Below are 25768 nucleotides of genomic sequence, written 5' to 3' on the forward strand. Positions count from 1 at the left end.
CTGTGAAATTTAAAGTCTTTAAAATGTAGCACATTTATAACCATACAAAAGGAGAACCCCTGCTTTCCCACTCACCTTTGCTGCGCCTTCGTCCCCTGTGCTGCTCTGTGTAAAACTTCATTTGGTTGTCATCTTCAGGCTCTGACCCTGATTCTCCTTGAGGACCAAACACGCCTCCAGCCACTGGCAGTGAGAAGATAAGAGGGAATGAGTACAAAGAAACATGAGAGGAACCAATAAATCAATGGTTACAGTAAGAAAGGGTCTGAAAGAAGACGTGGCAACTGTTAACCAGCAAGTTTTTAGTGCAGTCGATACTTGAGAACTCTCAAGAAGACCGAACAAAAGAGGAGAAATATCTTATTTAAGCACCTGTGAAGAACTATCCATTTATGTTGGACTAAGTGGTACGTCTTACATCACTGCTTATTTTTCTTTGTATAAGTGTAGCAAGGGCTTTCTGACAAAAGGCTCATCCTACCCTCTATTAACATTCAAATGCATCACTCACTGTGAGCACTTGGAGTGGAAAACGTGAAAAAAAGGCTAATTCTTCAGCCTGATGTGCATTGTCTGGTTTGAAACCTGACCTTTGCACTGGTCAAGGCATTAAAATTTACTATATAGAAATCGTCAACCTTGTTATAAATGGTCGTGTTGCTTTTAAGGGTCATAAAGAGACATAACTGTTAATTTCAGTCTGTTTCATACATCCGTTTCCAGATGGATGTGAAATATATCCCATGCCATGGATATGTGAAACAGTATATCTGGCGTGCCAGGGTATCAGTGTACTCTTTCAAAATGAAACTTCCAACCATATAATTCCTGATTGTGCCAATATGGTAGACAACACCTGAAAGTACCATGATGGTTTAGACAACTGTAAAACACAGATATACGCCAACCAGCCATGATTTTATGACCACTTTTGCAACCCAGTGCAACAGCTAAACCACCAATCCTACTCTTATGAAGTTTTGTTGACATGTCAGAAAGGTGATAGTTGTTCTTTATAGTATTTATTAAAGTGGTAATCTCTGGCTTCAGCTTCCATCTGTTAGAGTTTATGAAGAAAACCTCATTGACAGTTGTTAATGTTCAATAAAAACAATGTAAGCACTCAGGTCATCCTTTACAATCGGACTGCACAGCATGAAAATGTAATTCCTGAGCGATTTGGTTGCATGTTTTAAACGAGGAGATGACATTCCACGAGAACAGGCCGGAGAAACTTGGGTTTGGATTCACTGCCAAATTCTAGATCCGTGTCCAGTCCGTCTCCGATCCGTCACGGCACCGGATCTGATTGGTTTCTATTAGTTAATGTGTTAACTCACTGGATGTGCTCCTTTGCGTTCCAGCTGCATCTCTGATCCGTCATGCCAGAGCCCTCTGGATCAGATACGCAATACCTATATTTTTGCCAGATGGCAAAGCACGACGCATAAAAGTCCACAGAGAAGATGGAGCGGGACAGGAAGTCTGACACCAAAACAGAGTAAAACACTCCATGTTATCACCAGATCGTTTTTTTTTACTTTACTACAACAACAAACTGTCACAATGAGCGAAGCCAGGCTTGGAGTCATCAGATCAGAGGTTTTCAGAGGCCAATAAAGACAATATGGATAAGGAGCGGAGTCAGATAGTCGTTTATTCAGTTATTACCGCAGAAAAACCTTGGTCTTACGTCTCCGGCTGATCTGGCAGTCCTGCTCCATGCTGGGTTCTGAAAACGCAACGGGTGGATGGTGATGGACGAGAGAGCCCGACCGCAGCGGATCTGAGACAGACACGGATCTGGCGGAGGTCCAATATCAGAGATAGTTTCAAAAGTAGTTTATAGTGTCTGCATGTACAAACCCCCCCCCCCCCCCCCCCTCTATTCTTTCAGTGTTCTTTCTGAGCAGCCTCCAGTGTGGTTTTACTTAGCATCCATTTAGGCAGTGAGGTTACCCACTCTCCTCCACCCTTTCCATTTTCCTTTTTGCCTGATGTGTTCACCAAAGTTGCTCATTTGTCCATCATTACAGAATCTCTGGAGCCCAACTTACTAATCAAATTGGGTCCTATCCCCAGAGTGTGTGACTGTGTGCCTGTGTTCATGTCCACGCTGAAGTCAGGGTGAGAGCTAGAGCCAGGCTGTTAGAGTTAAGAGGCTTTGTTTGCGCTGCCTTGCCACAGCAACATCAAAACACACATCCCCACTGAACGCACGGGGGCTGCTTCAAAGTGATAATTGCCAGGGATTTTTGCAAAGTGTTAAGCCACTGATGGATAAATAAGTAATCTAAAATAACCCAACATGTTTTGATGGCTTTCAACTTCATTCTTCACTTGATATAAAGAAGGTCCCCAGAGAAATTCTGTTAAATGTGTATATTAATGTAAATCATATAATACATTTTTATCACTGTTTTAACAAGGTCCTTTTGGCTGTCACACCTCAGAAATGCCTTAATGCTGAAAACTTGCATCTAATTTCCTTATGGTTGTACATATGTTGTGCTTGTATAATCCCTAGGATCACAGTGATTACACTTTCTAATCTCCCGGGGTGGAAAGGGGATATTGGACGGAAGGCAAATCAATGCTCTTTTCTTGGCGATGGATGAACAACTCAGAAGAAAAGGTTTACTTGTTGACAGAAAATGAAACCTAGGAAGTATGTAAAATGAAAATATATGATGTGTCAATACACATTCATATGATGCATCAGGACCATTAGCAATGACCACAACAGGACATATGGTTTACCCCCACAGGGTTGACAATGTGGCTACATTTCTTAGTGCTTTCAGTTAAAACAAGTCTTTGTACTTGTGTCTTTGATTGTGCATTATAACAAGGCATTGCGGTTACGACAGTGGGGTATGTTTAAAATATGCCACTTAAATGTATCCATTTATTCATCCTGTATGTATCCTTGGTGATGAATTCTTTAAATCAAGTCTTGTCAGACACAAAGTCTGGGTAGGAGGGAAGTTCTAAAGCAACTTATTAAAAGTAATTGTGAAAAATTGAGCATCATTTGTTTAAAACGGGTGAACATGGGATCACAGTCTGTGGTTAAACTATGTGAAATTGGTTTGCAGAGTATGGTTAACAATAGCAGAGCAATGGTTACACATTGCTATGGTCAAGTGGTTGTAAGCAAGTTTAACCAGACACAGCCGACAAACAACTTTATCTCTATTCTCTAGATCAAGATACTGACAAACTGCACCACACTATGACATACGGTCTGTGCTTGTTTACATCCAGGTCGTAGAGAATTATAGCATTATGGAAGTCACTTTCAACTGGAGCTACGGCACCGGCTTGAGCAGTTATGACCAACATAAGACCAGCATTATAGAAATATCAATCATTCTGTTAACTAACCATTAATTAATGGTGCCAACTAGCGACTGTGTAGTAGACTAAACGCAAACATCCCTACCAAGCACCACAAGGGAAATAATGTATTTTGCAAAAATAGAAAGCTGGACGATACATCCAAAGTGGGAACATTGTCATGAAATCTTGTTTTCAAAGATTTCAAACAAATTTTAAACAGGACTTGCATTTACAATTTCCCATTTTAGCTAGTAAAAAGATCTGGGAGTAAGTGTTTGGGAGCATTAACAGAAAAAAAAACATGTTTAACACCATAACTTCCAAAGAAAGTTCACAATGGTCTGAAATATCAAGATTATGAGGAAAGCCAAACCATTCCACAATTTGTAAGTTTGATTAATATCAGCCATGTAACACTACCTTAATCTTTGAAACAATATTACTTTTACTTAGACTTTATTTATTTGTTTTTCTCATATTCTTATTCACATATACTCAATTGAATGATCATGGAATAATTGGACACCCCCCCCCCCCTCCCCCTCCCTAGTCCCCCCCCCCCCATCAGGATGTAAAGTCAGGGTTCAAAATATATCACTGAAATCAAAAACAACAGTACCAACCTATCACAACCATTGAAAAGAAATAAGAAAAGACTGCCTAGTTGACCAAAACCTTATCTAGAGGCAGGTACCCCCTTATCCGTGTCAACATATATCTGCCTGCACAGACATGCACAAGCACAGGCACGTCCACACAAGTGCACACATATACATGCCCCAGAGACACACAAGCATACATACGTATACATCTACACGGGCGCACACATTGACCCACATGTCAAAATACACACCAACAATACAAAATTGACCAAACACAATTGGAGGGGAGGCCGCTATACACAAACTTCTGTCGAGTCAACACAGCGTCATGAAAAGGTGAGCAAAATGTTACAGCACGCAGTCTCTTACTGTTACTGATGCAATACACAGCTACCTAAGTACAAAAATAGCCACACCCCTTATGGTAGCACTACGCTTTGGACATGTGAAAGAAATAGTGACCAAGTTTTGTTGTATTTCTCAACTGACCCTTGTAGGGAGTGCCTCATTTTTTCTAGTTTTAGGAACATAATCAGGTCATGAATCCACCGAGATAAGGCTGGGGAGGTCTTACTCTTCCAATTGAGCAGAATGAGATGGCGGGCTATCAGAGATGCAAAAGCAATTGCATCTCTGTAAGGCTGAAAGATCTTTATACCTCCTTCCACCACACCAAAAATCGCAGTTAGAAAGTTGGGGTGAATAGCTTGTCCACCAATTGCTGAGAGTGAACTGAAGACTGAAGTCCAAAAATTGGCTAATGATGGACATGACCAAAACATGTGGCCCAGGGTGACTGGAGAGAATTGACATCTGGGACACACTGGGTCCACGTTTGTATAAAACTTTGCAAGTTTATCATTTGAGTAGTGAAGCCGGTGCACTACTTTGAACTGTATTACTCCATGCCGGATACAGAAAGATGAGGTATGTATACGTGAAATTATGTCTCCCCAAGTTTTGTCCGAAATTATTTCTCCAATGTCTGTCTCCCAGGCAGTTTTTGTTTTATCCCATGAATGAGTAGTCTCATTCTGGATGAGATTATATATTTTGGAAATTAAACTTTTCTTGAAGGGATCAATATTAAGAACTGAGTATATTAGGTCATCCGGGGGACGTGTAGGATAACTTACATAGTATTTAGAGACAAAACAATATTACTTTTAAATTACTCCTGAATGCCATTTTGGTTTGTATGGTTGATCATATATACCAACCATTGTCATGACATCATCAGTAATATACAGCCTTACATTTTTTATTATATTTTTGAAATATGACATGTTTTCAAATGAATAACACAAACCCAAAAGAAAATAGAAAGTAGATTCTACATATTTCTTTAAATATATATTACTTGTGTTAATGGTACATTTATTCTAAGGATGAGGTTTGTGATATTGGAAATAATAAATATACTGAGACTTTGGTACAGTTGAAAACATGTTAATGTGTAATGAAGAAAATAGGTAAGATAAATGCACTTAGCTCATTAAGGTTTAAACGTTTTTCAGTTATTTGTTCTGTTCTTAACAGTGAGTAAGATAGCCTTTCAGCATATAGCAGATTCAGGTATACAGCAAGCTTTGGAGGAAGTTTTAATCGTCTAATACACAACTATATTTCACATTCTTCAAATTCTAAAAAGAGTGACGATGTCAGTATCAAGTTCAAGTTTAAGAAGTCCTTTAAAAGAAGAAAAATTGAAAAGAAACATCTGAAGCATTGGGAGAATTTAAGGACATGAGTGGGTTTTCAGGGTATAAAAGAAAAAAAGAAGTAAAGACATGTTTTTAGTCTAGTGTGATCTCAGACAGAACAAACCTGTTTTTCTTCTGCACTTCATACCTTCCCTATTAAAATAATTTTATTGCCAACCATAGGGCAACATATTCTCTCTCCCTTGTTCACTGGACACAGTCATAACTCCTGAGCCTATGCTGAGCATCGCAAGTAAAATCCCCTCTTTTACTCACTTCATAAACATTATGTCATGAAAATCTGCCCGCACCATAAAGATTTTAGACATGATTAAAAGTTCTATTAAGCCCGTGTAAAAGTGCCCACAGAAAGCCGGAGTCACTCTTTTGGTCGGCTGCACTTAAACAGGTTGAGAGTAGGGGGCTGGGTTTGGAGTGTGAGACTCTGGCGGTATTTGGAAAGCGGAGCCAAGGCAATGTGGTGTAAAATTGGTTCTGAATTTATGCATCGTGTTCGAACATGCCCAGAGAGGTGGCAGATGGAGGGAGAGACAGGCTGAGGATGAGAGAAAGAAACTGCAAGTCAAGAAAACATATCAAAATAAGAGGCATGATAACAGATTTACAGATCAGCCTGAAAATGCATGTGTATTGCTATTGTTAAAAAAGGTGTTACTTTTAACATCTCTTGAAAAAAGGTTCATTTTTTAACACAGTTATTCATTACTTTGCCAGTAAGTTCTCACAGGAGGTGCTGTTTGGGAAATCTTACATCAAAAGGTTCAATTATTATTTGACTGCTTCACCTTTTACTTTCCTTTCACAATTTGTACAAAATGTTCATAATTACAATGACTGTATTACAGTGGTTTAGTCATTATCCCACAATTAAATGCATCATTCAAAACATTGTTTTTTCTCGGTGGGTCCCCATTAGTGATTAACTTCAAGGATTGCAGCCTTAGCACTGAGGTATACAGGCACAGGTGCTTCAGGTCTAATCTTAGAATTCCAGCTATGTGCATCTAATATCTGAATGCTTCTCCAAAATAAAGACTCATAGAACTGCCAATGTTCTTCAAGCAGAGGCACTCTTTATATCGCAGTTGGACCTTGAAAGACACTCATAGTCTGAATAAGTGCCTTTCAATTAAAAAGGCAAAAATGTCTCAAGCTTTGAAAGTTAATTCAAATATTTATTTTTCCCTCTTTTCCACACTTCTGTTTTTTGTTTGTTCTGTTTATTTTGTTCAAAATATAAGCTGGATCGACTCAATTTTAATGAGTTTTTTACCACTGCACTACAGGATCATCATAACATCTGATATCAAAATGCTAAAAGCAAACAACCTTTAAAACCCTGTTTTTGAGACCTGATTTCACAAAATGAGTCATGTATACAAGTTAATTATTCTTTCAAGACCACTACTTGCTCACAAAATGAATAACAAAAAAGCATGATGATAACATGTCCATGCAACATACTAATTTGTGTTTGCAAGATAACTTGTTTTTGCAATATAATTATCTTGTTTAAACAGGATAAAATACTTGCATGAAATCAATATCTGCAGCAACACAAAAATACCTGGTAAGCACTTAAATTTATATAAACATGAAATTATAACTTATTCACACAAGATTGAAACTTGTTCGCACAAGATATTAACTAATTCACACAGGATAATAACATTTCAACACAATATAGAAATGTCTTTGCGCAATATCATTATCTTGTTCCCACAAGTTTATAACTAGCTAACAAAATAATCACTTTAATCACCCGCAAGACAAGTATCCTGTTTGAGCACAATAAATTAACCTTTTTTTAAACTGAAATTAACTTGAGCACAAGATGAAAACATGCTCACACAAGATACAAATGTGGAATAAGATAACTTATTTAAGCAATAGAGATATATTTTTAACAAAAGATAGCAACTTATTCCCACAAAATGAGTACATGCACCCAAATTAAAATATCTGGTATGCACTTATCTTGTAATCACAAGATAATCAAATTGTTCCAACAAGATGATGACATTTTTACACAACAACATCACTTGTTCGCCGAATATAACTATCTTGTTCCAAAGAGATCACTTGTTCACGTAAAATTATTAATAAAGTACAATATTATACCTTGTGCCAACAAGATAATGATCTTGTTTGTGCACAAGATAGTCACTTCAATTCAAAAGGTATTTCTTATCACTGTTACGCTGATGACATCCAGCTGTATGTGTCTTTTAGGCCTGATGACACAGACAAGCTGATAGTTTTGCTTGATTGTCTGAATGCCATTAAGGACTGGATGGCTGACAACTTCCTGCAGCTAAACGCTGACAAGACAGAGGTCCTTATTGTTGGTTCTGATACTATAGCTTCCAGGGTTGCTCAGTGTATTGGTTCCCTCTCTTCTGTTGTCCAGTCTAAACTCAGAAATATTGGAGTTATATTCGATCAGTCCATGTACTTTGATCACCACATAAAACAGTTGTCCCGGTCATGCTTCTTCCATTTACGAAACATTGCCAAACTCAGGTCTGCTGTGTCACATCCTGAACTGGAAATGATCATACATGCTTTTGTTTCATCCCGACTGGACTATTGAAATTCACTTTTCACCTGCCTCAGTAAATCGTCCCTCCATCGTCTTCAATTAGTCCAGAACGCTGCTGCAAGTCCAGCCGGACAACCCACATCACTCCGATTCTATCTTCCCTACATTGGCTTCCAGTTAAATTTAGGATTCATTTTAAAGTTCTCGTTTTCGTGATAGAGCTCTGCATGGTCAGGCTCCTGAATACATCGCCGACCTGCTCCACCCCTACCTTACCAGTAGGCCACTCAGGTCTTCTGACCAGGGCTTGCTGGTTGTCCCCCGAGCGCGCTTAAGAACAAAAGGTGACCGTGCTTTTGAAGTTGTGGCACCGACATTGCGGAACGCTCTTCCTGTAAATGTCCATTCTGCTATATCTGTTGTCGCCTTTAAAAAACTTGTGAAGACACATTTATTTAAAAAGGCCTTCGACTCACTGTGTTCACACTAATGTTCTATTTATGCTATTGTCTGTTTCTTTTAATGTGTTGGATATTTTCCTGTGAAGCACTTTGTGATTTTATTCTGTGAAAGGTGCTATACTAAATAAAATTTACTTACTTACTTACTTACTTATTTATGAAAGAAAATAGCCCCAGCACAAGATGATAACATGCCCACACAAGATACACTTGTGTGATAGCTTGTATACACAGGGTCATTATTGTGTTCACAAATGATGATCATGTTTGCACAAAATAATAACTTATGTGCACATGATGACATCTTGGTTGCACAAGATAACTCTTGCACAAGATTATTTTGTTCCCACAGTATAATCACTTCTTCTCTATCAAAAGAAACAACTGTCTGCTCATGGGACTTCTGGGACTTCATCCTTACCAGAGATAATAGCTCTATTAAAAGGTGCTAGGAAATGTAACATAAAAGCAGCAGGTTTTAAGGATTCAAGAGGCCATAACTTTGTTTGTGAAATTCTCGTTTCAGGGGAAGGATAAACAAGCAAGAAGGGAAAAAATATTGCACAGGTAGTTATTAGAAGGAGTGAAGCCTGGGTTGATTTGAGATGTTTTTCAACCAGGTCACCCTAGCAATGACAGCTGTTTTTCAAAAGGGGCCCACCTTCGTCTGGGGTTGTACTTATGTGCACAGGAGATTGACATTTCTGAGATGTTACTGAGGGCATATAAGGCTGTGAAAGTTATTTATAAAATCTTGCAAATACCTGTAGCAAATGAGAGGAGGCAAGGATGTTCTTATAACATGATCCCTGTAGTGGAGCTTGGATGAAATGAAAGTTCAGATTAGGTTTTCACTTTGGCAAACAACACAGCTGACTTATTTTGGGACATGTTCATCAGCCCTAACTCCTTAAAAGCTCTCGATGAGATGAGGACCAGCTGAAAGTGTCCTCAGTTTGCAAAGACATCCTGCGCTCTGAAGGTCTTAAGCATAAACAGGTTGCCACTGAAATAGAACGCTAATATACTCAGTAGATGCATGCCAGTCACCACTATTTACACCCTCTGGTAGACTTCAACACATTTTAAGCACAGCACGAATTAGGCGTCTGTGAAATGTGCAATTGCAACCTGTATCGAATTTGCGTCTGATTTGCTAAGGCGTGAGTTAATTGCTCAGTCAGGAATTCGGACTGCCTTCTCGCTTCGTTGCTGCTCATCAAACAGAGAACCACAGCTTCAAAGCATATAAATCATTTTAATCTATAAAGGTTTGCACAATCCCTACAGTTGGATCCAGTATCTATACTTCAAAAAGGTGAAAAAATGATAACAAAAACAGCCTCAAATGTTAAAAATATCAATAGAGAGCACTTGCAACAGTGCATTACCAGCGTAGCGAACATCAAAATCAATTTCAGGTTTAAAAACTACACCGTCACATCTCTCTCTATACCCTCTTGGTGAGCATTCTTTTGTTAGTGCAGCTCCCTTGCATGTTTCTCTGTGATGTTCTTACCTTGTCTGCTGTCTCATTCTCAGTAAAACTTCCCTTTAATAAACCTCTGCAAATAGGCACTCTTTCATTAGCTGCATAAAACCTAGATACAGTATAATAAACCCAGGCGGAATAGGGTGAAGCAAATGTATATATTTCTGCTATTTGCATGATTTCTTCCCTTTGAAAACATACGCAGAAAGAAGCAGAGTAAGGTTTCACTGATTACACAAAAGGTGTGTTGACAGACACTGTGTGAGTGTATTTGATCCGTGACAGGTGAATTGTGCTCCCAGGCTAGGGCTCAGGTTTGATAAATAGCACACAGAAGACTACGTCTGAAACAAGGTGAAATAGTCTTTGGAAATCTGGCCTCAGGTCTTTTCTATTTCACTGCTTCACCACATTTCCTCCTCTTTCAGTCTGTTTTCTTTTGTCTTTATCTTGCCTTCCTCCCCCTTAGCAGTAATACCTTCATAACTGAGTCCCATAAAACATCAACTCCCAGAGCGCTGAGGGTAAACTGCAGCATGACAGTGCTACAAATTTCAATTACTGGAGTATACCCATCTCATTTATACAGTCCTTTTCGCAGTCCTGAAGTCCTTTAGATAATTTCAGAGTCCTTTAGGTCTATTTCACATTCCCACAAGCCTCATCTCCCTCCATCTGTTTCGTTACCTAATAACGAAGCACACTAATTTCTGCTCCTACAAATAAATCTCATTAATCTACACGTCTATCAAACAAGTTATTAATGCAATGAATAAAAACTTCAATTTACACTTTGATATGTGTAAAATTGGAAATGTGATACATAATTCAATACTCACGCCTCTCAGTTACCTATTTTGACTATTTCATTTCAGCAGTGAGAAAGACCTGGTATCATTATCATTCTTCACAACACTGAAGGCAGCATATTTTTCTTTGCAGAAATGCATATTCCATCAGACTGGAAAATCACACTTACTTTATACTGCTGGGCTGGATTCAAATGACAAATACAGACAAAAAGGGAAGGCTTGTAAGGAACTCAAGTGTGATGCAAAGTGGAAGATGTCATTCGAGAGTCAATGCCAAAACTAAAAAAAAAAAACATTAGAAGACCTGCAAAACTAACAATGAAACCCAAACACATGATTGTAAAGCAAAGTGGCTTCTATTCATGTGCGTCAATGGTCTTGATATATACAATTAACAATAATAGAAACGGTATTTCATGATAAGTTTGCTGGCGTAAACATCTTAAACATCTATGAAGTGATTCAGCTGGAGAGAGTTTTTAGTTGGTTATTACCTAGATTATTCCAGAAACCTACTTATTGTTGATCTGTTTGTATTTCACCTCATTGATTAAGGTTTTGGTAATGTATTCATTAGGGCTGTCAAATCATACACATTTTTAAAATTCCATTACTTTTAATTTCAAAACAGTTTTGAAATCCATGTTAAAAATGAAAAGCGTTTCTTACTGATGTCTTGATTTGGAAATCATACAAATGCAATGAAATGTACTTTATGGTCTTGACTTTTAGATTTATTATTATTAAAATAAATGCTGCTACACCAGTGTACTCTGAAACCATGACTTAGAGGTAGGAGACAGCCTCATGGTGTTTCGTCCCCAGGTCTGTGGTGAAAATAGTGCTCTGTCAGCATTTGTGATGCAGTTGCCCGCTGCCATCAGTCTGATTCGCTACACCTGTATGCTTTGCTTGTAGGTGGAGGCACAAACTCAAAGCATTTTGGTTATATTTTAGTTCATTTTGACACAAAGTGCCAATTACTTTTGACTTGCCAACTGAGCTGTCTAAGTGCTTCTTAAAGGTGAAATGCGCCATTGGTAAGCACAGTGGGGTCATTATTTTCTATCAAGGTGACAGCAGGAAGCAGGAAAACACTGCGGCAAGTGAACTATGGTGTGCTGAAAGGGTCAAAATAGTGCTGGAGCAAAAAAATGAAACTTTAGTGTGATCTTAATCACATCATGATTGGCAAGGTTACTGACAGCACTAGTACAGATTCATTATCAACAGTGCCACCAGAGACAGATAAAGGGAACACATAGTAAACTAATAAAGATAACAACAAAGACAAAGAAAAGAAGATCATGACTAAAAAACATAAATTTTCAGGTTAAGGGGAAAAAAAGTAGCAAGTAATTTCCAAGTCAAGAATTGTAGGAATTAGTGTTATATGGATGAATACAATCAGGTTAAAAAGCGGGTTAGGTTAAAAACTGCAGAGAAACACACACATGACTGTGTTTGAAGTATCCCAAAATCTGTAAGGAAGGCACAGAAACAGAGGCAGTTTTTTTTTCCATCCCATTTCCAGTAATTTCCAGTAATGAGAATGACTAATGGTTATGGGGAAGCAGGGAGAAGAGGTGATGAGTTCAATTTAAATGGTAAAAGCTAATCATCTCCTGTATAGGAGGAGGGCACATTACACCCTGTTAGAACTACACTATAATATACTTCAGTTTCACACCAGTGGAAGAAAAAAGCACCTCCCACCAGCAAAGCTTGTTTGCATTACTACTCCCTAAACTATGTAGAGATTTGGAGTGCAAGAAGATTGCATTAAAGTTTTATGCTCTTCAGATTGCCATAAAAGGTGAACCATTTCTTGAGTCAAAATCCTTTCTTGACTTTCCCCACATATTTCATATTTCATCTTGCCTTGAAAAGTTAACTCTATGCAAATGACTTGGTGCTTTATCAGTTAGTTATGAATTCATATATAGTGTGCACAGCAAATTGTCTGCGTTACATTTAATGGGGCCTTTGTTCAGCTCAGTGGGCAGGCCAGAGTTCAGTCATGGCTTTCCAAAGGAATAAACAAACTAAGTCTTCTTATTGACTTTTCTCCACAAATTACAGACAATATCTTGATTGATGTCTTGTTCTCTTGTATTAGGTGACACTCTGCCACAACAACTATCTATCCAAGTAACAGTAAGACAATGTAGTATTTTCAATGTATTCGACAGTCCCATGTTTTCCCAAGGATTGTTTAGTAGGGTTATGCTTTAAAAAAGTCAACTCTATGCAGATGGCTTAGTGCTTTATCAGTCTGTGAAGTCTTATAGTACATGTGCTCATTTATGTTTGATAGTGATTCAAATAAGACCTAAATGATGGCTTTGCAAACATTATTGGTTAACTTCATGACATTTAATCATTTTCCCATGAACAAAGGTGAAAAAATATATACTAATGTATAGGGGTGACCCCAAATAGTCGAATATTCGACGATTCGTTCCAACGAGCCTTTGTCGACTGCCAATCTCATAGTCGAATATTTGCATATGAAATGTGGATCATTCCATTCAAACTATGGGGGTGCTCAATGTCTAATTTTACGTTATTTTCCTGCTTCCTGTAAAAATAGTATCTCATTAAGCCTATTTTTATATAAATATAAACTTATTTAATGTAATTCTGAGAACAGCTCTTGAAGTGTTAAATCTCCTTAAAATGGTAATTAAATCTCTCCTGGTAATTAAAGGTGGATCATTTAGCAGGAGCTGTGGAGCAGACGTACCTCAGCTGGTCTTTAAATCTTTCTACGTTCATGGTCGCTCAAAATGTCAGAAATGAAACTTCAGTTGATCCTAAAAGATAGTAATGAAGATGAGGAGCAGCTTCATGAAGAGGGCTGTGAGATCAAGGATTACCGGACCACACAAAAACTGTACGGGGCCAAAAGAACGAGCAGGAATACCCAAAGCTGTCCAAAGCCTCATAAATAATCCACAGCATCCCAGTCAACTCAACGCCACAGTTGACAAAGCAAGGAGCGCACTTCTGCCCGTACACACGATGGTTTTCCTCGCGTACAATTTGAAAAGACTCACGTAGACAAAGATGCGATGAAAGACTGTTTTAAAAGGTACTGTTAAGAGATTTAAAAACCCTCTAGCTGGTTCAGGTTTGATTTTGAACATTATAAACATGTTTAGCCTTAAGTTGGACAAACTACCCTCCGCAGCGCTGCTCTCCGCTGTGCGAACACTGTTTAAATATCTCCTGATTCCTTATTCTATAACGGCGCGTTGTTCCATGTTTAACGGATGGTGGCCTTATTTCAGTTTTCTCTCCGTCACCTCGTTGTTTTTGCAATATAGATTTAAAAAATGTAAGTTTTATGCTTATAATATTCTGTTATCCCTTTTACTTTAAGCAACGAGTCTCTTAAATGTAAAGGGCTATGCATAATATTGTCATGCGGTCACCATCATGCAGACTTTGGGTCCATAGGGAAAAACTACAAACATTCAACTATTCGTCGACTATGGGCAAAATCTGATGAATCAGATTCGACTAAGCAAATCCTTAGTCGGGCTCACCCCTACTACTGTAATCACTCAACAATAAACCAATGTTGATTGGTTTTGCTTTCTGAAAAGAGTGATACATTATTTATTGTCTTATCTCCAAATGTTTTTTTAAGTTATCATTTCTCCATAACAACATATTTGAAAGAAGTTTTAGCCCACCCAACAGTCCAAAACCAGATATTATACTGTAATCTGTAACAGGTGACTAAGAAAAATGTTTTGACAGCTGGACCGAAAATGATCAGTTTTGCTGAAAAATACATCTTTATGACATAAGCTGTAGAGGCAGCTATCTTTGATGCATTCAGGGTTGAAACTCCATAGGCTGGAAGACATTCCGCCAATACAATACAGATGTTTGAGGATTTTTTTTAAATCTTCAAGACATATTTGGTAGGTTATAAACCCACGGGCAGAATTACTCATCTTCATGGTACAATACATTGTCATCTCAAATATAGAATCTTGCTACTGTTTTTTTTTTACACCATCAAAAAGACCATGTGTGGTTTTCATTGTTGTTTTATATAAAAAGAAAAAGTTATCCTGATACCTAGGGGTCATAAGTATGGTTGTACCAGATCAGTGTCATCTCTTGTCTGGAGTTTTTCCATCAACATAATTGGCTACAGAGCGCTTGACTTGCCTGATGCCACCTAATCTGCTAATCTGCAGTGGATAGAACAGGAAAAGATGAAAAACAAGCAGAGACATTTTTGATTCAAGGGGTTAAGTTTCTTTCTGTAAGCAGTGCCAATCAATATAATCATAAAAAACAAATTTATTATGTACAGGCTAAATTTATACACAGAAAATTAACAAGCCAAACAAACATACATTTAGTATACACAGTGGGTGAATTATTGCCTGGGTGCCTGCCTGGTTGGTAAGCAGTGCCAGAGTGTATGGCAGAGCAAAGAAGGCTGAAATTAATAGTGTATGGATTGTACAATAAATTATAAATGGAGGTAAGCTTCAGAACAGCAGCCATTGAGTTGAGCTGCCAGGACACACAGTACTTCTCAAGAACACTTCAGTTTGCTGAGGAGATGTTAAGCTGCTCAAGTCCTTGAACTTACACTGTCCATTTGTAAGGGCAGCTGTATGACTCATGTATGTATTATGTGACCAGGAAATTATATGTCTGAGTTAAATTAAATAGGGCCTCTGTTCAGCTGAGTGGGCAGAGAGGATTTCAATCAACGCTTTCCAAAGGAAGAAACAAACTAAAGAAAACTACTTTTAACTTGATCGGTGCAATTTCTCTTAAACCGCACCGATGTAATTATAAAAAATGAGATTTGAAAGTTGGGAAATTTAATTATCAGTTGATAAAACCATTGGTTACCTTGTACTCTGTCTGTTCTTTAACCTTTCTGAGTTTTAGCCATGTCATAAAAGATGGCATTGCAAAACGGCAGGCCATTGAGTCTTTTAAGAACAACTTTATTGTAGGAAATATAATTTTACAAACTCTAAGGCTGACATTAACAACATTCATTACATTGCTGGGGAGCCATAAAGTTCTCACACCAAGTCCCAAAATTGTCAGTCTCAGCTTTAATTGTTCACGTTTTTATCATTTTATTAATTTGTTTGTTATCTGTTTGTTTATTTATTTATTTTGTATGAGTATATATATTCTATTTGTAATGTACTTATTTTTAATTTATTTTTTAACCATGATGTGATATACCTGCACCAGGTCATCTCCTAAACATCAAACCTCATTATTTCCATGCTCATCTTACTCGCTAGGTGAGCTACAGCTAGCTTATTTGACTGTGTTTGTATCATTATAGGTCATAATTCTCCAACAAAATGACCAGGTAATTAAAAGCATTAAAAACATTTACACATTTTCACTCTAAGTGTCACCTTTTGGGACTAGTGGGGTCTGCTAGCAAGGTGCCGTTAGCTTGTACGTAAAACTCTGGGAGATGCATTACAAGTCTCATCCTCCTTAAAAGGTAACTTGACCAAGTGGAACAAACAAAAATGAACCATTTCAGTTGAAAATAAGTTTCCCCCTGACACTCTTTAGAGAAGCTAGCTTAGTTAGGAGTCACACTCTTGCTAGGTTTAGATCACTGGCCAGCTAATAGCTGGGTAACTATTAATTATGTTAAAAAATAAAGTAAATATAAATGGTAACATTCCGTCAAACACAGGGAAACGCAGCTGGCCAGTTAAATCTAATTCACATTTGATACCAGTTTGCATTAAAACAAAAGGCTAACATATGCTAAAATGAGTTTGGTGGTTCAAACTGAGGAAAAGACCCAAATAGACAAGGCTGTAAATTGAATAGTCAGGTGTGATTGGACTGACAAATTTCAGAGTTGAAACTAGCCCTGATAATTACACACGTGAATGAAATACTTTATATGAGTTTGAGACAATTGTGAGGGGAAATTATTTTACAACTAACAGTGCACATGGCTGTCAGAGTTAATCAAGACAGTGTAGGAGAAAATAGTAAATACATGACAGTAAATGTTACATTTTGTATCTGTCAGTGTTGACAGGTGACTTTTGGAGCTTTTATGTTTTCAAGTAATGTCTGAATAAGTCTTAATAACCATGTAATTTATGTTAATGTGTTCATATGTCTTGAAAAGCTTTCTCAAACTCCAATGTGACCTCAGTGACGTTGCTGCCTGAGTGAGACCAACTACTTTGACTCATTGCTGCTTGACTTAAAGCCAAATGTCACCCTGTGTTAGTATACTGCAGAGTATATGCTTTGTATGCATATTCACCCTGTGTGTGTGCCTGACTACATGTGTCTTTGACAATGTGTTTGTGAGTAAATTAAGCTGACAGCGACACCAGTCCCCACATGGCTCAGCAACTGGTAATCACATTAAAGCACAGCCGCATTCAGCAGTCAGGCTTTCTGACATGGGCAAGTTAAATATTTTCAACTCAGAGCCAACACAACCTGACATCTACATCTTCATACAAGAGTGAAAGTATGTAAATTTGTCATTTATAATGCACAGAAAGCATCTGAGAGGCTGTAAGAGCAAATTGGATAAGTTGTATTCATTGAGGTGTATGTGTGGAAAACCTGATTAAAAATGTATGTGAATACCAGCTTGAAACTAAACTGCATCCTCTGATATGCTGACTTAAATGAGCTGTGTGGAATTTTCATTTTATATTGATTTTGGCGACCCCTGTGGAAAAAGTGGAATGTCTCTGATATGGATAATCTCTTTGCTTATCCTGTTCTGCATATGCATGTTCTCCAAAGTTATTCAGTCTTCCTTTGGCGATGTGAAATTTGGTCAAGTAAATCACTTCATTTGAGTCCAACCAGGTGGCAGCTGCAGGTTTGCTGTTTGATGTACGACAGAACTTTTTGGTTGCCAACCAACCTTGGAACCCACCGTCCATAAAGTAATGACAACCCCTGAGAGGTGGCCAACACTTTGGGCTCTGGCATAGCTGGCAGTTAATGAAAAACAGACTTCAAGCCATGACTTCCTTTTCTTTGCATTCCCATTATTTACAGTCCAGCAAGCAGCTTGAGAACCAAGAATGGAGTTGCTGTTGTAAGATGACTGCCATTGGGTCTGGGATAACATCAAGGCGTACCATGTTCCACACCCTTTGCTCATCACAGTCCTGTTTGTCATTTGGTGTCACAAGCTGTGTCCAAATTGAGGCGTAGCACCCTTTAGACCCTGCCTTTATAGCCTGTGGGGACTGTTCAGGCTGAAATGAGATGAGATGGTCTGGTCTCCAGTGGACTTCCTGTTTTTATCACCAGCTGTTCTTGTCTTTACACTCTCTTTACTAAGAGCTACTCTTGTCGCAGAGCAACCTCAGCAGCTGCACCAGAACTTGCTAACATCACTAGCATCATGTAACTTAACCTGTTCTTTTAAAGACAATTTAAAGTTTTCAGACTAAATTTTTTAAAATATTGGTTTCACCAAAACTTTGTCTGAATTGAAATTTGAGAGTATCACTATTACGCTTGAGTGCGCAGCATCTTTAGATTGGCACACAATGAATCTTGGGATATGTTGGGCCAAGAAATAGGAACCTGATGCTTCTTCATGGCCCAGGAAAAGTAGGATGCATTGTTTTGGTCGCATTTGAAGGAGCCTTGGAAATGGGACAGCGTGCTACAAGCCTCTGTGATGGAACCGGTCTTCAAATGCGCCCTTTGAAGGATGCAGCTCCTCAATTGAGACATACCACCCACAATTCCAAAGGTCCTTCAAAAACTCCTTCTCCGATTAGATGCCTTTAGTTTTTCCATGTTTTCTGCATCTACACACATGGACTTACTCCATTAATACCAGACTTCTTGTACTGATTGCTGACTTGATCATCACGCGTACGTTTTCCTCTATTGTATCTGTAACTGAATACTAGATTTGCCTGCCTACTAGCAGTTTGTCTATCCGCCTGCCTATCTACCCATACCTGCCTGCAAGTCATCCAACTCCCTATAAATGGCACAAGTCTTCCTCTAGTCCTTGTGTTTGGGTCCTATCTTCATGTCTGCACTACTAGTTGTAATAATTTGGGGCTTTTGTAAAGTCTTATTGAAAAATGTTCAAAATTGTAGCCCAAACAAGTCATTTATTGATCTAAAACAGAATCTTTTAGTTTAATTGACAAAGAAAGTAGTTGTTTTTGTAACCTTGAATGACTTGAGGAAAAGTGTTGTCTTGTTGTGTAGCAAGCACAAACACAAGTAATGCTGGAGGGGTAGGGATCTGGAAGGAAGGCCTGAGGCGTTACATCTATAGCCATGCCGCATCGAGCAAAGAGATTCAACATTGCAAACCAGGAGATCAGAGATGAGATGAAATCCAGGTGGTAGAAAGTGATTTACTTTGTGCTTTCTTCCTCTCCCAAGTGGTCTATTTTCTGAAGGAAAAACTGCATATTGTTAGAGGATAGCCACAGGTAAGTCACGGTGGTCTACCTCCCATTGTCTTTGTCTGTTTCTCACTCATTTGTCTCTCAGTCTCGGTCTCCCACTGCTCTGTTTGCCTATCCTAAAGCATCCCAATCAATACTGTTCCACTCTGCTGTTGCACTTTGTATTTTTTAAAGCCCCGCGCACACACAAACACAATCCTATTATACATAAACAGCCTGAGCGTACTGAAAAGTTATTACATAGGGCATCACAATATAAGCACCACTGACACATTTTACAACCGAAATTTATGAGTCGCTACCTTTTATAAGGGAGAGAGAGGACTTGGAAAGGTGGGAGGCTTAACAAGGCACCACTTGCCTCTTGTACTCAAGTGAGCCCGCTGTTTATTCACTAACCTCTATATTCTTTTTATTGTATCCCTTCTGCATTGAGAGCAAACCCACCAATTTGGAGCTAATAAGCAAATGGTGAAGTGTGTGGCTGCTACTTATGGATTTTAGATATGTGATTGCTGAAAAGGCGTGACAGCTTGTTATGGGTAATTACCGATGCAGTGGCCCTGAGCACCTTATTGTATGCTGTTTTCTCACCTTTTTATTAAGCAGCTCAAGCAGTGGTAAAGCCTCAGAGGGTGGCGTAGGATAGCAGCTGTCACCAAAAGAGGTGTTCCCTGCTGCTGCAGCTGTATGAATTGTCTTTCTACTAATTAATAGAATTGTTTTCTGTTTAAAGTTGACACAAATATTGTAAACTAGCTCAACAATGATTTAAATGAGTAAACTCAAAGGTCCTAATTAGAGTATAACTCCTCAAAGTTAGGCGTGATTTGACAGTTAGTGGGTGTATGCGCTCCCAAATCTCTAGTTTTCAGGCTCCTTAGTTCCTTTGCTCAATATTTTAGACTGGTGGAAAAGATAGTGGATCATGCTCTAGTGCAGTCAGGTACTATCTGCCTCACGGGGAGTTAAAAGGTCAGAATAATGTAGCTGCTGTGATGGAAAAACCATGCTGCGGCTTGATAATATGAAACTTAAAAGCAGTCCTAAAATGAAAAGGCAACCACTGCAGGGAGGCTGAAATTAGAGCGGGTTTCCATTCCATTATGTGCATCTTTGAATGATATACAGACAGAGGTGTTTCTATACAGCAGGTGATTCTTGTAATGATTCAAAATAGATTCAACAATGTCTATGAATGAAAAAAAAATCAGAATAATCTATCTGGTTGAAGCTTATCCCACAGTAATAGATTGTGAGAATGTGAGACCCCACACATGACGGCAAATGACAGATTTATCAGCTTTGTTCTCATACTGTGTGGGGTGCAACAGAGCACATCACACACAAGGAATGAGACTAAATATGAATATCAATTTGGAAAGACACAGGTAATGAGGTGAACATGGAAATGTTCATATGTGAATATGCTCATTATTACCCGGAAATTAGAAACAAAGTCCATTTTCAAGTTATGCGCTTTGTCTGCCTGTGGCCCTGAACTTCCAGTCATCTTTCTTTGCACCTCCCTCCTGGATTCATTCACTGAGGCTGTGGCTTCAGTCAAAAATCCACAATGAACATCAAAATAACATTAAGGGACTGTCATTTTAGCAGAGTGTTAATTTCCTTTTAAAAGGCCCCAGTTGAAAGTTGTTTCATGTAGTCCACATTATTGAGGTTATACAATAGATATTGTGGGCCTCGTCTTTCTACATGCAGGCAGCGGGCTGCACACCAGTGGCATAGCCGTCTGCCTTGCAGAGTTTGGCAGTGTTAGCCTTGTGTCACGCAGGTAGATTCCTTTAAAAAACCCAGAAACTAAACTTAAACATAAAGCTTAGATCCTTTAGTTTTTAACCATGTGTTAATTTCCTTCACTTAAAAAGACAGTTGTTGGTTAGTTTAAACTTTGTCTTGATCACTTTGGCAAATTCAGTCTCACATTAAGGAGGAGAGAGGCAAAACATAGGAGGTGCTACTGTAGGCATGCATTGAGCGTCTGAAACTTTGGTTAAAAATTTAAATAATGAGCGACAGAGAAATAGAAGGAAGTACAGTAGGGAGAAGGGGAGTAGAAATATGTTTCATATATATACAATAGTAGATCCATTTGATGCTTTGCAGGGTTATGGTTAGGCACAAAAAACTGCATAGCCAGAATTAAAGTTACCTCTTTCAGTCTAATGTTAATTTGTGTGATTTGGTTACGTCTGTTCTTATGTTTTATGATAACTGTTGTAAGGAAGCTAAAAAAAAGAACATGTCCGGTATAAGCCACACCCATTTTCTGTTTTTCTAACCGAGTACAGACTCAGCTACAGATATTGATGTCTATGCACACCCCTATCATACACTAACACGTTCAATTTACCAACAATCTCTCAAGGTCAAAGGTGACTTTAGAATAAAAAAACATTGACAACAGAATGGTTGACAAGCTAAATGTTGCTAGCTGCTGAGCTACCTGATACATTGTCAGTTTAATTGTGGTATGTTTAACAGAACACATTGTTTAAACACTTGTGTTATCGCCGCATATCCACAAGTTGGTCCTTCAATTCTTTCAATTCTTACATCCATCTACCTTTAAGCTTCATGCTTATCATTGTTGCCATGGCTGCATTTGTTGTCCTTATTTAGTCAGCTTGCCTCCTGATTGGCTGTTGGTCCAATCCACAAGACAATCCACAAATTGTGTGCTTAACTGCCTTAGGTTTCCCCCACATAACAGGATATCTGATCATAAATATTGAACATGTTTAATATTTATGATTTCTAATTGGTGTGGCTCAAATTGTCTTCTGAAAAATCTAGACTTTTTTGACTTCTGTCAAAAGGGGGGGAACTGGGCCCAAAATACGCCTTAATATTTTGTGGTTTGTACCCTGCTTAAGAAGATAAAGGTTAAATTCAAACATGAATCCCTCACTAAAGGAACCCACAGATACACCTCCAAGCCAAAGCAAAACAGGTGGTCTGAAAGCAAAAGTTGCTAGTTTTAATTACTCTGTTTACAACATATTTCCCCTATGTGTGTGTCTGTGTGTATTTATAAGGTTCCGCCGGCATCACCAAGATGAGAGCAGCAACATCAAGCGGCACATAAAATCTGCAATTTCACCAGCAGAGGACATAGCCAGCAGCCTACTATGCCTTGCTTTGATAGAGGTTAAGGTTATTTGTGCTTCTGCTCTGTATTCATGTCATTGTCATTTATTTTTCCAGCTGAACCTCTAAATTATTCATGAACTTTATTTCACTCAATTATTCCTAACAATGAAATCCTCTTACCATTTATTTCTCTCCCCAAAATACCTTACAAAAATGTTAAAAAAGATGTTCATACCACAAAAAATAAGTTGCCACCTGAATATAAATGGCAGTGCTGTAGGCAACATCAAAGACAATCCCCTGACTCTTTGACTCAGAGTATCAAAGAGTGCTGTTATGACCAAGCGCAGTATCAACAGATTAGACTCAAAAGCGGGATGTAAAGAACCATGATGAATTTGCTATCAGCAAATTTAACCGCTGGAACCGTGGCTGTTTTTGGGGCCTTGAACATGACTTGCATTATATGATAGGCATTCACACTTACAGCCAACCTGGTGGGTGTCATCATATGGGTGCTGAAAGAATGTAATGTTGATGTATTTAATGTTTTATTTATTATTTTGGCTGTAAGCAATGGCCAGCTGATATGGAGTGGGCTTCCTACCTTCTAAGCATCGCTGTGTTTCTCTTTAGCGAGGCATTAGACCATTTATTGCTGTGGGAATTTGACTATTTAATGATATCATGACCTTATTTGTTCACAATTCAGAACACATAATGTCTGAGTTTCCTTTATGTGCATGAATTTATGTATCTATTTACTTACTTAACTAGATTTACTGCCCTGCTGTGTTAAGTACCTGATTCTGATTGGTTGAAACCCCGTAGTAGCAGTGATTAATTCTTGACCAAAGCAACACTAAGAACAGCAATCATGTCAAATCAATGGTAAGGAGTCCAGTAGATTTCAGTGTCAACTGCCTGTTGACACTGTGGCAAAAGTTAGTTTCCATATCATGCTAGTTTTGTGAGTGTCACAACCAAGCGTGCCGGATACGGCCCTGGTGGTGAGGCTTTCAGCAGTGTGACTGCCCCCTGGTGGCTGGCTGCAGTATAGGTCAAAAAATCCGTTTTTGAATGGGGGAGCAGTCAAACTTTAAAAAATAAATACACGTTGTACGAATGTTTCTCACATCCGTATGCTGTGGTTATATGTAGTTAGTATTTGACTGTTTTGTGTCCAAGGCCTCTTTTTTCAGAAAAGTTTATTTTTCGTTAGTTATTAGAGTTTAAAAACGGGGTTTTACTTCCGGGTTTCCTTTGATTCACAGCCGCCGTAGAACGAAACTTCAAAGGGCACACAGCGTCTTGTGACGTTACGCTGTAGGGCGGAGCTTATTACAAAGGCTTCACAGGCTCTGGCTGCACAATGGCTGCGCCCAGGAGAGGGATTTTTTGGCTTCAGAACTGTACAACGGGAAGAGGCGGAGCAACGCTGTCCATTTTTATTTACAGTCTATGGTCACAACCAGGCTCAAGGGCCATGACAAATACGGGAAGGACACTAAAGTTACCGTGCACAGATGTGAGAGCTGCCAGAGGAGTTAATTGGCTCCAAGCAAGCCCCAAGTGCGGGAAGATTCTGTCTCAATCCAGCTAATGGCAGCAGAGCTGGTGAGTTTATCTCCAAGTTGCTGATCACTACAAAGTAAATTAAACCATAAGTGGTAGCGTATAGTGAACAGGTAGTTATGTGAAGTAGAATCCCCATATGGTGAGGAAGTGTTGGGGTCTTGCTCACCCTGTTGGGATTGTAATTCACATAACCACCAGCTCACTATACACTAACCCTTGCATATTTTATTAAACAAATTAGGCAAAACTAGGCAGAATGAGGGTGGCTGATTTGACTGACAGTTGGGCACAACGTAGTTGTTGGGCGGCTAAGCTACAGCCACATCTTTGCCAGTTTCTATAAGCTCAAAATTATTTTGAGTCAGCATTTCCATCAGGGTGACCAAGACTTTTGGCCGTCCATGTTCTATGCAGTCTGACTTTGACAGATAAGCTAGGCAAAAAAATCCCATAATGTTAGAAAAAAGTTTCCCAGTCTGCATTTTGTGTCTTCCCAACAAAGCTGGAGTGGTATAAGAGTTTGACAGAATATCCATGATGACTGATGGGAGGACAGTGCTGTCTGCAAAGAGAAATAGTGATAAAAAAAAGAACTTCAAATGCAACCTGCTTCAACTCTGCCCAGCCAGCCAAACTTTATGAGAATGACTTTAGAAAATGAGAACCAAAGGATCACTTTAACAGCTGCTCCTGAAGCTGGTCTCAGCCAGAGAGGAGTGGCAGGGCTGACTGAGACAGACAGGGGATAAACTGAGGACAGAGTATGGCTGTTTGCTCTACGTGTCCTCAATGTGTCAACACAAGCAGCATTCTCAACCTCTGTCACACTTCTCTGAATAAACTTATGAATATTTTCCACATTATTAAGAGAGCAGAATTACTGCACTCTCCAGTTTGGGTTGAAGTTTTGCCGACTTCTCAAGAAAGACTTCTTAAGTAAAATAGACAACCTCTCCTCACAGGCTACTAACATCTTTTTCTGTTCAATATCCGTCGGGCATGTTCACACACTTTTGGTCTGTGCTGCCCAAGTTCCACTTGGTTGAATACCCCCTATTAAGCAGCTTCAAGTCCCCTTGTGTGAAAATTGTGGGAAATCATGTGAATAAAGCCATAGCACGGATTTGAAAAAAGGATATAGTGACTTCAATAAGGAGAAAAACTCGAGCAAACATCATTTTCTGAGATGGTGAAAGAATTCAAGGAGCAGGATCAATTTTCAGGATCAGGGGAAACAAAATATTTAATGAAGGATTTTGTAATCTCTAAAGCTCAGTGGGAGCGTAGTTTCATTGTACATGTTAACTGTTTTTAGAGTAAGATGTCTGCTTGTGCACATGTAAGGGTGCTTTTTATGAAGTGGGGTTGTATGAGGTACTTCTCAATAGTAAGTGTATTATCTGGGTCAGCTTGGCAATTTATTGAGAAACCAGCCCGCCATAGAAGCTTGGCTACCAACCACTGCAAACAGGATCAATCACATAATTTATCCAAATCATTAATTCACTGAAAGTGTACGCTGTATTTAGGAATTACTTAGCAGTCAGAAAGACAGTTGTTGTAGCGCTAATTCAAGAATGAAGTTGTTAGTTTTTATGGATATTGATGCCATTATCAAGACTCCTTAACAATCCGAGTCTTTATCTAGCGA

At 38.7% G+C, this 25768-nt stretch overlaps 1 protein-coding gene across 1 annotated transcript in view; it reads right to left on the reverse strand.

Annotated features, from left to right (window-relative positions):
• LOC117830879 (astrotactin-2-like) overlaps positions 1–25768 on the reverse strand; it is a 484162-nt gene that overhangs the window by 195853 nt on the left and 262541 nt on the right. The window contains exon 6 of the mRNA XM_034709203.1: positions 76–183. Within this exon, the coding sequence (XP_034565094.1) occupies positions 76–183 (108 nt within the window). The remainder of the gene's footprint in view (positions 1–75; positions 184–25768) is intronic.

Source organism: Notolabrus celidotus, chromosome 19, assembly GCF_009762535.1.
Source record: "Notolabrus celidotus isolate fNotCel1 chromosome 19, fNotCel1.pri, whole genome shotgun sequence".
Classification (NCBI taxonomy): Eukaryota; Metazoa; Chordata; class Actinopteri; order Labriformes; family Labridae; genus Notolabrus; species Notolabrus celidotus.